Source organism: Antechinus flavipes, chromosome 2, assembly GCF_016432865.1.
Source record: "Antechinus flavipes isolate AdamAnt ecotype Samford, QLD, Australia chromosome 2, AdamAnt_v2, whole genome shotgun sequence".
Taxonomy (NCBI): Eukaryota; Metazoa; Chordata; class Mammalia; order Dasyuromorphia; family Dasyuridae; genus Antechinus; species Antechinus flavipes.
In genome coordinates this window covers 401,362,517-401,376,379 of record NC_067399.1, presented here as the reverse complement: position 1 = coordinate 401,376,379, position 13,863 = coordinate 401,362,517, and the positions used below count along the sequence as shown (strand labels likewise).

The following is a 13,863-nucleotide window of genomic DNA, read 5'->3' as shown; positions in this document are numbered from 1 at the left end:
CTGAAAGAAGACAGGTTATTCCTTGCCTTATTTTTCTCATAAAACACAGAGTATCTCACTGCCTTTCCTCTTTTGTTTCTAGCACTGCCCAGATACAAAATAATAAATGAATTCTCAGGGCAGCTAGGTGCTACAGCGGATAGAGCTTAGAGCCTGAAGTCAGATAGATCTGAGTTCAAAATGGGCTTTAGATACTTACTATCTGTGTGACCCTGGGTGAATCACTGAACCCCTATTTGCTTCAGTTACTTATCTATAAAATGGGGACACACTAGAGAAGGAAAAAAGCAAATCACTCTAGTATCTTTGTCAAGAAAAATTTATAGACAAATGTCCAGGGGTTACAGAATCAGACACAACTGAATGAGAGAAATGGTAATAATTTTCAGCAATTCTAATATACTGACATGGGTGGAGTCCTGATCTTTGTGTCAAAGACCTGGGTTCTAGCTTTAGTTCTGCCAGGACCTCTGTGATCTCAAGTTCTTTGAACCTTAGTTTTTCATCTGTGAAGTGGGTAGGGGTGCCCTAGATGGTTCCTTTCCAACTCTGTCATTCTATATGTTATGTTCTAAGATACCTTCAGACTCTGATCTTTTATATTCTTAAGTACTAGCCATCTTAGGCCAGATAATAGTCTGACAGGAAGGCAGCTAAGATTGTAGTGGGTACTGTTTTGGAAAAGTCACTAAAAGAACAACAAACATTCCAGAGAACTGGAAAAGAAGTGAGACAAGAATGTTATGACATCTCTATACTGCATTTTAATTGCCAGGATCTTTGGCTTAAAAGATTAGCCAGTAGACAGAACAGTCATTACTAGTTCTAAATTGTTCCCAGATGGAAAGTCGTTTTTAAAAGTGCTTCCTAAACTGAACTTTCACCTTGCCAGCCCAGTCCAACAGTAGGCCAGACAATTTCTTTTCATTTTCCCTGAAGTTCTAGGAAACTTTGTGACCATCACTGGAAAGAAATGTTCTTCCTTGGATGGAGTATCTCCCCCCCCCCCCAATCAAGCCCTGCCAAGTGACTTTTCACAGTGATACTTGCCACATTCCGAGGACTCTGAAAACCTAGGTCCTGCATGCAGCTTTGCTACTAAATCACTACATGACCTTAGACAAGCCACTTTTCCCATTCATACTTCAGTATCCCCATCTGTGAAATGATACAATCCCATTTGACTAGAGCAATCTATAATATTCTTTCTACCTCTGATACTCAATAATTCTGTACTTCAAATCATTATGCTAGACAATAATGGATGTATGTTAGAACATTGTATAGTCAATATTTTATCCTCTAAAGTCCTTTACAGATTGATGGTCTAAGGCCTAAGTCCCCCAACCAGGTCACAGGATCTTATATTTAGAATGAGAGGGACCATCTAATTCAAACCTTCTATGCTACAGATAAGGATGCTAAGGTAGAGAAGCTGTCAGTCAATGTTAAACCACAAAAATTTATTAGGTATGTGCCATGGACCAGGCATTGTGGTAAGCACTAGAGATACCAACAAAAGCAAAACAATCCCTGACCTCACAAAGCTTGTATTCTAATTGGGAAAACAACATGTATACATATAAACAAATAAAAAATACATACCAAAAAATTTCAAGACTTCTGCATGATTACATTAATAAAGACAGATTTAGAAGAAAAATGGTAGGGTGAGAAATACTTGCATCCAATCTCACCAATAAATCATGCTAATCAAAATGCATAGGATATAAAAATAAATATACAATACTCAATAAGAATACTCAATAAATAAGTGATCAATGTGAATTCTTTTCAAAAGAACTATAAATGAGTACATATAAGTAACAATAGTAAGAAAACTACAAAGTAGAATAATTCCAGAGCATAACTTTACACTGTATAAATTTAAAATATAGGAATAGTCAATATTTACAGTGCTAAAGAGGAGGATGGGAAGACAGATACACTGAAGTAATCTTGACAGAACTATAATATTGTCCAACTACTAAGAAATTCAGTTGATAATTATGAAAGAAAAATGACAATACTATTCTTATTCTTTGGTTCAAGAACCCCATTATTAGATATATTCCCCCAAAGAATTCAAAGATAGTCCAACATATGCTAAAAAAAAAAAAAATCAATGCACTAGTATTCTTTTAATAGTAGCAAAAAACTAGAATCAAAGTTGATACCCATAGATTAAAGAATGATTGAAAAACCATGTTATATGAGTATAATTGTACAACATTATGCAGCAGTAATGGTGAACATAAAGAATCAAAGATGTGAGAATATTTGCATGAACTAGTGAAATAAGCAGAACCAAGAGAACAATATACATAATAACCAAATTAACGTAAATGAAAAAAATAACCAAAAGAAAATTGAACTCTGAGTAATGGAAAAAACTAATGAAAGCCACAGAACCAGAAAAGAAATGAGATAAGACTATTCAGTTAGTCATTCAACAAGCATTTATTAAGCATTAACTTTGTGCCAGACAATTTGCTGAGCTCTGTAGAGAAGAGGGGAAAGAAAGGGAGATAGAGCAGAGGAGGGAAGGAGGGAGGGAGGAAGGAAGGAAGGAAGAAAGGAAAGAAGGAAGGAAGGAAGGAAGGAAGGAAGGAAGGAAAGAAGGAAGGAAGGAAGGAAGGAAGGAAGGATGGAAAATAGTCAAGCCCTGTCCTCAAAGAATTCACATTCTAATAGGGAACACAACATGTAAACTATGTACATATAAGATAGAGAAAGATAAAGATACTAGTTGTATAAATGGAAGATATTCTCAGAGGGGAGATATTAACAGTAACAAAGCATATACTTCAGCCTAAATGCAGAATGGTGAGTGACTACTAGAATGAAAGATTGTATACATTATATATTTGTTTTAAGTTTTTTCTATCCCAAGGGAAGGTTCAATGTAGAGATGGGAATGGTATGCCAGGGAATGTGATGTAAAAACAAAAGGCATTGAAAATGTAGGAAGAAAAAAACTAAATTTATACCAGAAACTGGGAGGATCAGAAAAGGCTCTCTAATCACAAGCTGCCCCAATGTATATAAAATTACATCGGTGCTAAGTAACTAAGAATCAAAGGCAGACCAGTGTTCATTCCTTTACATCATACTTCTTTTTTTGTGTGTGTTCTCAAGTTCTATATTGTGTTCTCTTCTATATCTGAGGTATTTTTCAATACCTATATTCTATGGTTTAATGCCCCACTATCAAGGAGAAACTTTGGTTTCTCACTCTTATCCAGAGCCCAAACCTTTTGTCTATTCTATCTCCCCATCCCTCACTTTCATGACCCTTTTAACCGTCTTACTGCTACATGCCTTGTCCAGTCCCACATTATCATTTACCTAAATTATTGTAGTAGCCTCCTAACCAGTATTTCTGCCCCAAGTGGGGAAGAGTCTGCATCATAAATGGCATCTATATTTCTTCCTGATTGGCCTGAATATTGGATTAACTGAAAGACTATTCTAATCCATGGTATTTAACAGAGAATTTACAGCATATGGGCATACACAATCATATGTGATTCAGTTAACTTTAGTTCAGACTTTTCTGCAATGAAATGCTCTAAATGGTTCTCAGTCTCTTACACTTAAGTGTGAATGAAAAAGCTATGACTTTTGTAACAAAAGTTGATACTTTCTCAAAGGGATTACATTCCAACTGTGGAATTTCAAAAAACAAAAATATAGGAGAAAAATTTTTTTTCCTTGATCTTCATAGTATCTAAATTATTTCTCCTAGATGGAAGTATACTATGTCTGTGTATAAGCTATGAATGGGGGGAGTGAGAAAGACCAAGGTAGTGATACCAACAAAGAGATATAAAGACAGAAAAATATAGGGAGAGGGAGAGAAGGAAGGAGAGAGGGAGAGAGGGAAGGATGAAGGGAGGAAGGGAAGAAGGAAGGGAAAGAAGGAGGAAAGGAGGGAAGAAAGGAAAAAAAGGGAGAGAGAGGGGAGAAGAGAGGGGAGAGAGAAAAACAAGGGGAGAGAGAGGAAGGGAGAGAAAGGGAGGGAGAAGGAGAGAGAGGGAGGGAGAGATGGAGAAGGAGAGAAAAGAGAGAGAGTGAGGGAGGGAGAAAGAGAGAAAGAAAGGAAAGGGAGATAGAGGGAAGGAGAAAGAGATAGAGGCAGACAGAGAGAGAGACAAAGAGAAAGAGAAACAGAAAGGCAGAAAAAGAAAGATATGGGAGAGAGAAAGAGAAAAGGAGGCAGGAAAGGGGGAAAGGGAAAGGGAAAGGGAGAGAGGAGGGGAAGAGAAAGAGAGATAGACAAAGAGGCAGACAGACAGACAAAGAGACAGAAACAGAAACGGAGACAGAAAAAGCAGAGAAAGTGAGACAGAGGTAAGAGAAAGACAGAGAGACAGAGAGCAGAGAGGAAGGGAGGGAAGGAAGAAGGAGAGGGAGAATATCAAATTGGAAGATACCACAGGGACCAACTAACTAGTACATACCATGTCTGAATAAGAATCCCTGTTACAATACAGTGGCCCTTTGTTTGAAAATCTCTACTGATAAGGAACCCGTTGAATTTTTGCTTCACTCTAATTGTAAGGAAGCTTTTCTTTACTCCAAACCTAAATTTATCTGTGCAACTTTCACCCTTTGTTCTGAATCTGCTGGGATCAAGTAGAACAAATCTAATCCCTTTTCTATGGGATAGCCCTTCAAATACTGAAAGATAATTATCATGCCTGTCTTCATATCTTCTCTTTTCATTCTCATTTCCTGCAACCAGTCTTCATATGTCATGATTTCAAAGCCTTTCAACTTAATCTAGTTCTTCTCCAGTTTATTATCCATTCTATAGTGAGATATCCTGAACTGAATCTAACGCTACAGATGTAGTCTGACCAGGGCAGACCTCCTTAGTCGTGGATGCTATACTGCTTTTAATGCAGTCTAAGATACATTAGCTTTAGTTGCTATTACATCATAGGTTCATATTGAGCTTGTAGTCATTAAAATCCCTAAATGATCACTGTCAAGCCATCCTTCTCTCATCTTGAAGATGTAAAGTTGATTTTAAAAAAACTACAAATCTAAAAGATATTTATTGCATTTCATTAGACCTGACTTGATCTTCCAAATTACTGAGATCTGTTTGAATCCTGATTTTATCATCTAATATGTTGGGTTATCTCTCTTAACTTTGTGTCCTTTGAAAATTTTGAAAAGCATGTCACCTATGGCTTTATCCAAGTCATTGTAAAAAAAAAAAAAAATGCTGAATTTGCAGTCAGAAGACACAGTTTCAAACACCAGCACTGTTACTACCTTGATCTTGAAGTTAAATAGATTTGTCTCCCCTCCATTATCCACTGTCATTATCCCCTTCTACCAGTATAGCAGTCCTATCTTTTTAATCTTCTTCTTTTCCCTAATGTCAATTTTTAAGAAGAAAATCTTAATTACTTTTCCTCACTAATTTTGATTTATGTTTAGCTCTAATGTTTCTGAAGAATCTTCATATAGTACTGCGCCATATTATTTATATTAATTTTCTTTTTATTTCTGCTTAACCTCTATCTTTCATACGTCTTTAAAAAATCTAAATTAATCAATGAGTTTCTTATTCATCCATATCAGACTTTTTTAAACTTTTTTTTCCCTTTTTCTCTTCAGAATTTTGACTTTGTTTCTTTAAAATCTTTATTTTTGAAAGTTTCAAAATCCTCCTGGAATGACTTCCTTCATAGAATTTTAATCCATTGGATTTTGTCTATCCTTACTATAAACTCTTTGAAATCAGCTTTTACAAAATCTAGTATTTGAATCAGATTGTACCCAATTTCCCCTTTTTTATTATTACAAATTCACTATCACTTCCCCCATTATTTGCCTAATTCTTAGTATAAAAAACAGTCCTTCCTTATTGGTGAAAACTAGATCGAGCAAATAAGTTCCCTTCATCAGTGCTTTTATCTTTTCAAGGATTTTTTAGATGATGAAAAGTTTTAAGTAGAGATTTGATTTAAACTTATTTCCATATTTGCCATGTGCAAGAAAAATCAGACTAAAAGGGGGAAAAACATGAGAAAGAAATAACAAACAAAAAGAGAAAATACTATGTTTTGATCCATATTCGGTCGCCACAATTATTTCTTGAGATGCAAATAGCATTTTCCATCCTTAGTATTTTAGTATTGCCTTGAATCACCACATTTTTTTTTAATTTTTTTTTAATTTAATTTTTAGGATCACCACGTTTTTGAGAAAAGCCAAATCCATTATAGTTGATCACAAAGAGTATCTTTAAAGATAACTTTTTCTTTAAAAAGAATAAGTCAAGCAATGTTTTACTTAAATTTTTTATTGAAAGTTTAATATTGAACACCAATATAACAAACTAAACTTGTTTAAGTTTAAACCATTTAAAGTTGAATTAATTTCAATGAACAAAATGTGGTCATTTTTTTCCTTACATTTACAAAGCCACTTTCCTCTTCCCCCTCATTCAGTAGAAGTGCTCTCTTATAACAGTGTCTTAAAACAATTATCCATACAGTCAGGCAAAACAGATTAACCCATTAACCATATCTGAGAATGCAACTATTATTTCATGCCTCTAGTCCTTCATCTCTCTGCCAAGAGATAGAAGGTACATTTCATTTTCACTCATTTGAAGTTATGATTGATTGTTGCTTTTATCAGAGTTTTGAGGTTCCCCCCCACATTATTGTGATGGTCATGGTATAAATTGTTCTTGTTCTGTTGACTTTATGCCATGACTGAAGCCAAGCCAAGAAGTTATTAGTGCTCTATTTTTGGGAAAAGAGAAAGTATGGCCCAGCAATATATCCCAACAATTGAAATCCCTTATCAGTGTCATGTCTCTGTGCCAGGCTTATTATCTTTCATGAAGTACTCACTATTTCTTCTTATTTCTATATAAGTGGTCTATATTATTATTTCAGTTTTACTTTTTCCTCCTTTGATCTTCATCTTACTTCTCACCACCATGACCCATGCTACAAACACCCCAACCTATAACTCTAGTTCCTAGAGTTCCCCAAGTAAAAATGTTCTTAATTTACACTGCTTCTATTTATACATACATATATACATGTATATGCATGCAGTTATCCTATCTTGTTCTTTGAGAGCTTGGATTTTTTTCTTTTTTTAAGTTTTATTGATATCTTTTATTTTATACCAGAGTCTTTTTTATATATATCAATCCTTTCCCTTCTAAGAATTTCTTGTAGTAAATAAAAATAGCTTTTCAAAAATCAATAGCCATGGTAACTTTATCTGACAACATATACAACATTTCATGCCCCTAGTCCCCCACCTCTGAGGACAAAATCGACAACTCTACTTACAACATTAATGTTTGTTATATCATTTTTTTCATTTATCCTGCTGTATTATTGCCCATACCTATTCTTTTTCCTATTATTTTACCCTACATTAGTTCATACAGCTCTTCACATATTTTTTTCTAAATTACTCACACACTCCATTACAGTCTTATATCATGACTCCTTCAGTCATTTCCCATACAAAAGGCATCCTTGTTGCTCACAGTTTTTTGCTCCCACAAAAATGAATATTTTAATATATGTGGGACATTTCTTTTTGTCTTTAGCCTTCTTATGGCGTGTGCCCATATCTTATTCCTTTTGAATAAAACAGATCTTTCTAGTCATATTCCAGTTATGGAATCTCACCCTGTCAAGTCAAATTTGCTTACTTGTATTTGAAACTCTCATTTTCCTTTCTTGTTAGCCATACTTTGTATATTTGTACATGGACATCCAAGGACACAAGTTTTATTTCAGGATTCTTCCTTGGATTTTGTTTCTTGGGAATTTCTGGATGTCTCTAATGCTGTTCTTTTTTCCTATATTGTAGCCACTCTTTTATATCTAGTTCATTCTTCTTCCTCCTCCTTCCTTTTGATTTTAAAACCTTTCTTACTGGATTTGCAAGGCTATGAGCAAATACATTTTTACTAACCCTTATCCCTCCCCATAAGCGACATTCCTATAGTCCAATCATAGTCCAGCAATCCAAATTCCATCTTCAGCCTTCATCTTCTTAACTTCTCGTGTTTATAGATTACACAAATATACGTCTTTAATCAATATCACTTTTGTGGTATTTATCTATATGTGTAGGTGGGAATATCTGTATCTTCTGAGGGAATATGGTTGTCTGCCTAGTGTATGTGGGCATGAGTGTGGATATGAATGTATGTCTAAGGTTTGTGTTGGGAGTAGATAATTGTGTGTCTTTGGCATATGTGTATATATAGATTTTATATATGTATTTGTGTATGTTTGTATACAGGTGTATATTTTTGTGTATATGCACATGGATGCAAGTATATTATATACCTGTGTCCATATATGTCTGTGTGCATTGTTAAGGTGTACATTGTTATACATGGATGTATAATACATATAATCACGCATGTGTATCATATGTATGTTTTATATATGTCAACTGTATGTCTCTGGGTCTATGTAGATGAAGATTGGTGGGTACATTTTCATGAAGATTTGTGTCTATGTGTGTATGCGTTGTTGTATTATATAGGGGTTGTGTATGTGCTTTGATGGTGAGAAAGGAGCAGTATTCATGAAAGGACATAGAAGTCAGACTTTAGCTAAATCGGGATGGTTAAACAGTGAAACCTTGGGGTCTGGAACAGGAAAGGGAGGAGAGCCCATAAAGGAGTCAGGTAACGACAAGTCTGGCAGGCAGAAGGTTAATTTTCCAACCACAACCTCCATGGGGATTTAGGAGCCGAGATCACAGCTGTGATTCCTCCAGACCCCAGGGATCTGTCCCTAAATTAGTCGGCAGCTTCTGTCCGATTGTCATCTCTCAAATGCTTGGCCAGCTGCCGGGACCTTCCGCAGGGTGATGTTTGGGCTGGGTAAACAATTTAGCTGAGGCCTTCCTTATTAAGAAGCCGGAGAGGTATGTGTCACATCTCTCAGCTGTGGAACAGGCCTCTAGGGAAACACCTCTAGCAAAGGGGGGCACATTGGTAACTAATCTTTGTTTCCCTTTCTCCTCCCCCAGTCTGGCTGCTTCCAAGGAAGCGGAGGCTGCAGCCCGCTCTGCACCCAAGCCTATGTCTCCCTCGGATTTTCTGGATAAGCTGATGGGGAGAACCTCAGGATATGATGCCAGGATCAGACCTAATTTTAAAGGTACAAAATACCTTCCTTTTTTGCGTTTCCTGACCCCTTTACCACTTCCCCTTTTGTTTTTGTAGATATCTTTTGTCATAATGGACAAAATCCAGTCCTAAGAATCAGAAGATCTAGATTTTAACCTTAGCTCTGCAATATACTTCACTTCTCTGGACTTCAGTTTTCTCTTCTGAAAAATGAGATTGAACTTAATGCTCTTTAAGGATCATTACAGCTCAGATATTCTATTTTCTAAAGTTCCTTCAAGTTCTAAGATTCTTTGTTCTATATTTTATTTTTTAATGTCTCCTCCAACTCTTACATTCAATGTTCTATTTGTTAATATCCCTCACAACCTGAACATTCCTTCAAATAGTAAATAAATAGTTAAGTGCTTATTATGTGAAGAGGGCACTGTATTAGGTGCTAGAGGAGATCAAAGTTTAAATAAGGCATTGTCTCTTTCATTATATTGATACTGGGAGGGGAAACACCAAAAAAGTGTAATAAAAAGTTTAACAAAAAATATTATATGATAAGTGCATTAGAGTTGCACAATGCAATGCACTACATAAAATATGAATAAGGAAGAGCTCTTTAATAGCTGAGGGATTAGGGAGGACTGCATGAGTGAGGAGGCATTTTAAAAGATGAATCAAAACTCAACAAGTGAAGAGAAAAAGGGAAATACCAGCTAAAGGGAAAAGCATGAGCAAAAGCAAAGGCTGGACCACCCAGAATGTGTTTGGGGGACCAAGAACGATACAGTTTGATTAGAACATAGATTATATGAAGAAAACCCAAGGAAGATTGGCAGAATACAAAAGTGGAACTGACTTACAGAGAGCCTTGAATGTTAGAAAACAAAATTTGAATTTTGCTTGATTAACAATAAGGACTCCTTGATAATCCAAGATCTCTACAACTGTGGAAGTAATTTTGTTCAATGACCTTCTAAGTGTATAAATTATTCTAGACATAAAACGGAGATCTTTGCTCACTATAAGTCAGTCATTAAAGAAGAACTCCTGCCTAAGATAGAGGAAGCATGGTGCAATGGAGAACACTGGAGCCTGATAGTGTGACTTCAGAGGACTGATGTGAAACATGTCTCCTAACACTCAGCATAAAGGTGGTAGGCTATTGGTGCAGAATGGAGCATGCTTTGGACAATGTGTTAATTCATTTAACTATATTCATATATGATTAACTATATGCTATACTTTTATATTATAAAGGAGGCTTCTGTTAGTAGGGTGATAACTGAGAAATAATAGCAACATCAACAAAAGATTATATGATATATCATAGCATCATAAACTTAGAGCTGGAAAAGACCTAGGGACCATTTGGTAATCAACTAGAGGCTGAACATTTAATCCAACCCATTCATTTTATTGATTAAAAAACTGAGGCCCAAAGAGGTTATATTTGCTTATGGTCACACAGATAATAATAATAAGCATCAGAAACAGGATTAGAACATAGATCCCATATTTTTTTTACTTCAGAGTGAGGACACTTTACATTATATCGTAATGCCTGTGCCACCACTCTTCCTTCCCCCCCCCCCCACCAAAAAAAAAGGAGAAAATGAAAGAAAACTGGATTTGGAATCAGAAGACCTATTTTCAAATCCTGATTTTGTTATTTATCATCTATGTATCTGTATTACCTTAGGCAGATCACTTAATTTTTTTCTCATCTGTAAAACTGGAGAATTACATTAGATGATCCCTAAAGACTTTCTAACTCTAATTTTAGGATTCTAAATTTCTGATGGAAGAAGACTTCCTATAACAGTAAGGTTTTTCTAACTTCTCTTGTATATAGATAATATTGTGCTGATTATATTAAGCATCAGGATATAACAAGCCTCTCCAAGGAGACCCAAAATTATTAAGGAACTAGACCCAACAATTAATAGGAGAGAAATCAAATGGATGAAAATGAGATTAACATACAGTTGAATGTCAATCTGTTGAATTAGTAAATCAATTGTGAATGACCCACGTGACAATGCAAAGATTCATAGTAATCACAAATATGTGCAATATTTTTCCTATATGCAAGAAATGCTTTAAAGAAATATCACCTGGGGCAGCTAGGTGGCACAGTGGATAGAACACCAGCCCTGAAGTCAGGAGGACCTGAGTTCAAATCTGACCTCAGACACTTAACACTTCCTAGCTGTGAGACCCTGGGCAAGTCACTTAGCCTCAACTGCCACAGCAAAAAAAGAAAAAAAAAAGAAATATCATCTGATCAACTATGCTAGACTTGGTTCTTCTCAATGATTCAGTAATCTAAGGCAATACCAATAAATTTTGGATGGAAAATGCCGTCTGCATCCAGAGAGAGAACTATGGAGACTGAATGTAAATTAACACATACTACTTTCAACACTTTTTCTCCTGTTTTTTCCCCTCATATTTTAATTTTTCTCTCTCAAAATGACTTATATCGGGAAAAATATAAAAAATGTTTTTTTCTGTAACTGAAAAAAATAAAAATAATAATAAAAGAAAAGAAAAAGATATCATCATGTTGTATATGTTTAACCTATATCAGATTGCTTGTTATCTTGGGGAGGAGGGAGATAAGGAAGATCAGGAAAAAAATCTCTAACACAAAGTTTTACAAAAATGAATGTTGAAAACATTTACATGTATTTGGAAAATACTACTGAGAAAAGAATAAATTTATGTACATGCAAAAAATAAATCTAATCATGAAGATAGCATATGATTAGAAAAGCAGGTAGGTTAATCACATGTTTAAAAAAACAGGCATAAAAATATAGAAAGGTCCTAAAGGAAAGGCTTCAATACATTGGGTAGACCCTTTATGAAGGATTAATAAGAGAATACAAGCAAGAACTACACAGAGTGGAAGGCATGGATGCACTACAATTTGTTCAGCTGGTAAGAATACTCATTGAGTCAATGCGATTACATTTCCATTGAAGAAGGAATTAGAGAACTGAAGATATCTGAGCTGAGAAATGATACAATTAAATGAAGATAGAAGGAATATTAATCTGATGTTAATATTAAGATTGGATTGGAGCAAAGTGGAAATGGAGATTTTGAAGGCCTTTTAGAAGACAAGGTTCTAGGTATGGTCAATATTCTAAAGTCTTTTCTAGCTCTGACAATTTATGTTCTAGGTTGTAAGATACTATCCAGACCTAAGTGGTTTTTTTTATAACTTTCCTCTGTCTTTGATCTTTGCCATAGTTTAGTGGAAAAAGGTACTATATCTAGAATCAGAAGGCCTGCATTTGAATCCTGATTCTGAGGAAGCCATTTTCTTTCTTTAAATTTCTGTAAAAAAAAAAAAGAGAGAGGAGGGATTTCTAAGGGGCTTTCTGAATTTGACATTCTATGTTCTAAAGTTATTTCTATTTCTGATAGTCTATGAATCCATGGAATGTTTCTAAGAAATAGGTTAAGAAGAATAAGAAGAAAAAGGGAGCTCAAAAGAATCATAGTTTCTTTTGACCTTGAATTTATAGTGTTTTCCCTAGAAACTCCTTCCCCAATGCCAGGACAGGCTGTATGTCTACCAAGAGAATGATTCAAGGACTTCTGAAATATCCCTTTGCCCCAAAATATCAGCCTGGTACCATCTGAAATTGAACCATTAGATATTTATTCCTTTGGAATAAAGTCCTGCTAGAGGCAGGACTCAAAGTCAGAGCTTTTGATTTCAAGTCCATTTGCTCCAGTGAGAAGAGAAGAGAACAATAAAGGTAAAGCCTAATTTAAATAGCTTGAGGCAGCTGATAGGATGATGCCACTGGTCGCTCCTTAAAGCTAGTAAAATAGAAACCCTTATTCTGGGCATCTACTCAAGCCAAAATGTCGTCCAGAGCTAGGCTAATTCTTTGGTGCATACTAGATACAACAGGTTCACTCTGGTCAAGGAGACCAAGAAAATGATGGAAACAGGGAGCTTAAGAGTCAGGAAGATGGAAACTCTCCCCTCTATCCCTCACAGATTTCAATATAAAGAATCCTTCCTAACAGATCTATTCTACAATCATTTAAGGAGGTATTGGGATTTCCTTCCTTGGTGGACATGTTTAACCACAGTCTGAATAGTTTCCAATTAGGAAAGATGTGGAGGAAATAATATGAAGTGACAAGTTGGACTAGTGACCTTTGGGCTTCCTTCGGGCTTGAAGGGTCTGACTCTAGAAGATGCAGTAGTTAGAAGGGTTGGGGTGGGGGCTATGCTTCATTTAATGCTGTTGTGTCTTGACTAAGAATCAAGAAATTTGAGATTTTGTACCCAACTCTACCACTAACTCATTAGGCGGCTTGGAAGGAGGAGGTATGAGATTGTTCAGGAGCACTAGCACTTCTAGTGTGAGGGCTCATCAAGCCCTTTTCAGGACTTCTCATCCACCTTGAGTTGGCACCCAACTCTTAACTGTGGCTCCAAAAAGCTGTTTTATGGGCAACTACCCAGTAAAACTATGTAGGTAGATGGGCTACACCAGATTGTGGATAACCAATGAGCCTTAAATCTATCCATGTGTTAGGGGAATGTCTATGCCAGGTATGTGAAAACTTCTCCCAGCAGTATGGCAAATGAGAGCAATTTGTTCCAACAGCCGTGAATGCTGCTGAAAGCAGGCACTGTGGAATGACCATGATCAGCTATCAAAGATGTCAAGGTCATCCTCCATACAAATCAT

The 13,863-nt window shown here is 35.8% G+C and overlaps 1 protein-coding gene across 1 annotated transcript in view; it reads left to right on the top strand.

The window, feature by feature from the left end:
- Nucleotides 1–13,863, top strand: part of GLRA1 (glycine receptor alpha 1) — a 78,224-nt gene that overhangs the window by 18,301 nt on the left and 46,060 nt on the right. The window contains exon 2 of the mRNA XM_051978750.1: nt 9,046–9,176. Coding sequence (XP_051834710.1) covers nt 9,046–9,176 — 131 coding nt within the window. The remainder of the gene's footprint in view (nt 1–9,045; nt 9,177–13,863) is intronic.